This window comes from Nothobranchius furzeri, chromosome 2, assembly GCF_043380555.1.
Source record: "Nothobranchius furzeri strain GRZ-AD chromosome 2, NfurGRZ-RIMD1, whole genome shotgun sequence".
Taxonomy (NCBI): Eukaryota; Metazoa; Chordata; class Actinopteri; order Cyprinodontiformes; family Nothobranchiidae; genus Nothobranchius; species Nothobranchius furzeri.
In genome coordinates, this window is record NC_091742.1 from 29,881,120 (window position 1) to 29,883,619 (window position 2,500).

Below are 2,500 nucleotides of genomic sequence, written 5' to 3' on the forward strand. Positions count from 1 at the left end.
TGGAGACTGTGGAGGTCATCACACCTAATGAGTCGGGGTCGTTCAGGATTTCAGGTCAAACGTGCTGAGACTGGAGGAAAACAGACCTGTAGCGCGTGAAGCCGGACTGGTAGCCCACATACAGGCGCGCGCTCAGCAGACCCATCCACTGGACCTGCGCCGGCGCCTGCAGCTCCCGCATGTGGCGGTGGCGAGATCTACCTCGGTTCACCTGGGAGAACGAGAGTGAGAGTATCACGTAGATGTCAGTGAGGCCAAGCGTCTGGGTCACAGCCGCCTCCTCACCTCGTAGCAGATGATCTTGCTCTTCATGGCCACGCAGAGGCAAGTGAGGGAGTTGTTCCGGATCGGGCCGGAGGCGATAGCCTGGCAGTTTTTGGTTTCAGCCAGCTTCTGGGACTCGGTCTCACGGCCGTCCAGGGCCTGGGTGGGGATGAGGCGGACGTGGCGGTTCCTGCCAGAGATGACCGCCAGCAGCTGCTCCTGGGGGATCAGGTCGATCTGGTAGACCTTCTTGTTGTCCCCCACTCGGATTATTTCTGAGGATGGATGGAGACCAAAGGAAGATGAGAAGGGTTGCACGAGAGCGGGAACGTAAACAGGAGCACATAAAGAGATCTCACCATCTTTGGTGACGTGAATGACATACAGGCCTTCCTCGTTGCCCAGGGCAACACGCTCGTGATCTAAAGGAAAGAGGACAGCGCTGTGATTTACTGCAGATGTGGCTCTCCACCTGGAGCTCTGAAGACCCACCTATGATGGCAGCAGACTGGGCGGTCTTGATCAGCGGCAGCGTGCTGTCGTAGGCCTCCTTGGGGGCGTAGACGAAGCGCTCCTTCAGCTTGTTCTTCTTGAGGATGCGGTGCAGCTCATTGAGCAGGCCCACCCACTTGTTCCTCTCCTGGTCGCTGTCGGCCAGGATCAGGATGGAGGCCTTGTGGCTGCTGGAGGGAGACAGCTGGGAGGCCGTCACCTGCACACAGAGCAGAGGTGAACATCTGAGGAGAACCGATGCAGGTTCTTCTCCAGCAGCACAACTCTTGACAGGAACTCACTCTAAATATACACGGGATGTCTTTGCGACTGGCGTGGATGACGTCTGAGGCCAGAACAGAGCTGACGGAGAACTCTTCATCCCTGGGAGACAGAAAACAGTTTCTCCTGAAGACCAGATCCAGATGAGTGGTGTTCATGACCCCGTAGCTGTTGGGTGTTAACTCCTTTAGTCTAACCCTAACACGGATCACAGCTAACTCTGTGGCACGTGCCGTGCCCCTTTTCAGCCACAAGATGGCCTCAGTGGCTTTTGCCTCGCCCGTCTCCGGTACCCGGCTGTTGCCCCCAGCTCAGTGAGAAGGTCCAGGGCAGTACAGACTCTCTCCTCCTCGTGTGCTTGGCTTTTTTCTCGTTCGACTTTGGTATCTGACTCGTTTTGGAATTTGGATTTAGGATTAGACCTTCGATTTAGGATCTCCCAGAGGGTTAGGGTTAGCTCCTCCTCCTTTTGTTGTTCATCCCCCTCCCCTTCTGGGTCGGCGTTCGTCGTATCCCGTTTGGCATTCAGCTCCTTTTGTTTTGTAAAGAGATGTTGTTCAGATCCTTTGTAAATATTCCCTTTTTTAAATAAAATCCTTGTATTTTAGCGACACGGCACTCTGCTTATTATTCAACCCACACACTTTTACTACCCCCCCCCATCGCTCCTGGAGCCGGGGACGCAACACTCTGCCCCCCGTTTACCGAAGTCCAACAACCTGCCAGCTGGAACTCTCCAGATGAATGCATCAGCGTGGGTGCAGACACGCCCAGACTCTAACGACCTGTCTAAAGCAAGCCTGTCATTGGTCAGGACGCCAGGTCGTCATGACATCACAGAAAACGTCTGATGACATAAATGTTGATCCATGACTGACGAACAGAGAAACAGAGCTAAGAGGAAACACTGATTTAGAGGTGGAGGAGAGAGAGGGACGTGCTAGAGACGATGACGCCCTCTGCTGTCCTGGAGGGGTACTGCGCCGCTACACTCCCCAGACAGCAGAGGTCTGCCTCAGTGCAGGAACCCGAGCTGACGGAGCGTTGAATCCCACCTGAGGAGGACGCTGACAGCTCAGCAGAAGGTAACAAGAACAAGACAACATGTTGGAACAGAAACGTCCTCTGAAGCTGAAACGGGCCGGTTCTGGTCCACCGATCCACAGCAGCTATAAGCTTTGTGTTATTGATGAGGAGGCGGTGTGACGATCCGGCTGACGACACACATGGCGGTCTGCTGTTACCTCATGTCTATGACCTGACTGACGACCACGCTGGGCTGCGTGCTCTTCCCTTCTCCCAGCTCGTACAGGAAGAGTTTGAAGTCACACACCACGGCCATCGCTCTCTGCCAACCCTTCTTCACCCCTGTGGGTTTGGGCACCTGCAACAGAATCACGCGTGACTGTAGACCGGAGCTGGCGCTGGCAAACATCTGGAATATTTTCAAACGAGCGGGTCT

The 2,500-nt window shown here is 54.9% G+C and overlaps 1 protein-coding gene across 5 annotated transcripts in view; it reads right to left on the reverse strand.

Annotated features, from left to right (window-relative positions):
- The window catches only part of cdc42bpab (CDC42 binding protein kinase alpha (DMPK-like) b), a 107,233-nt gene that overhangs the window by 16,157 nt on the left and 88,576 nt on the right, over positions 1–2,500 (reverse strand). For all 5 annotated transcript variants that reach the window (XM_070545654.1, XM_070545655.1, XM_070545639.1 and 2 more), the window contains 7 exons: positions 2,283–2,422; positions 1,059–1,140; positions 757–976; positions 624–686; positions 286–539; positions 87–211; positions 1–6 (listed from right to left, as the gene is read on the reverse strand). The exon at positions 1–6 is cut by the window's left edge and continues 209 nt beyond it. In XM_070545654.1, the coding sequence (XP_070401755.1) occupies positions 1–6; positions 87–211; positions 286–539; positions 624–686; positions 757–976; positions 1,059–1,140; positions 2,283–2,422 (890 nt within the window). The remainder of the gene's footprint in view (positions 7–86; positions 212–285; positions 540–623; positions 687–756; positions 977–1,058; positions 1,141–2,282; positions 2,423–2,500) is intronic.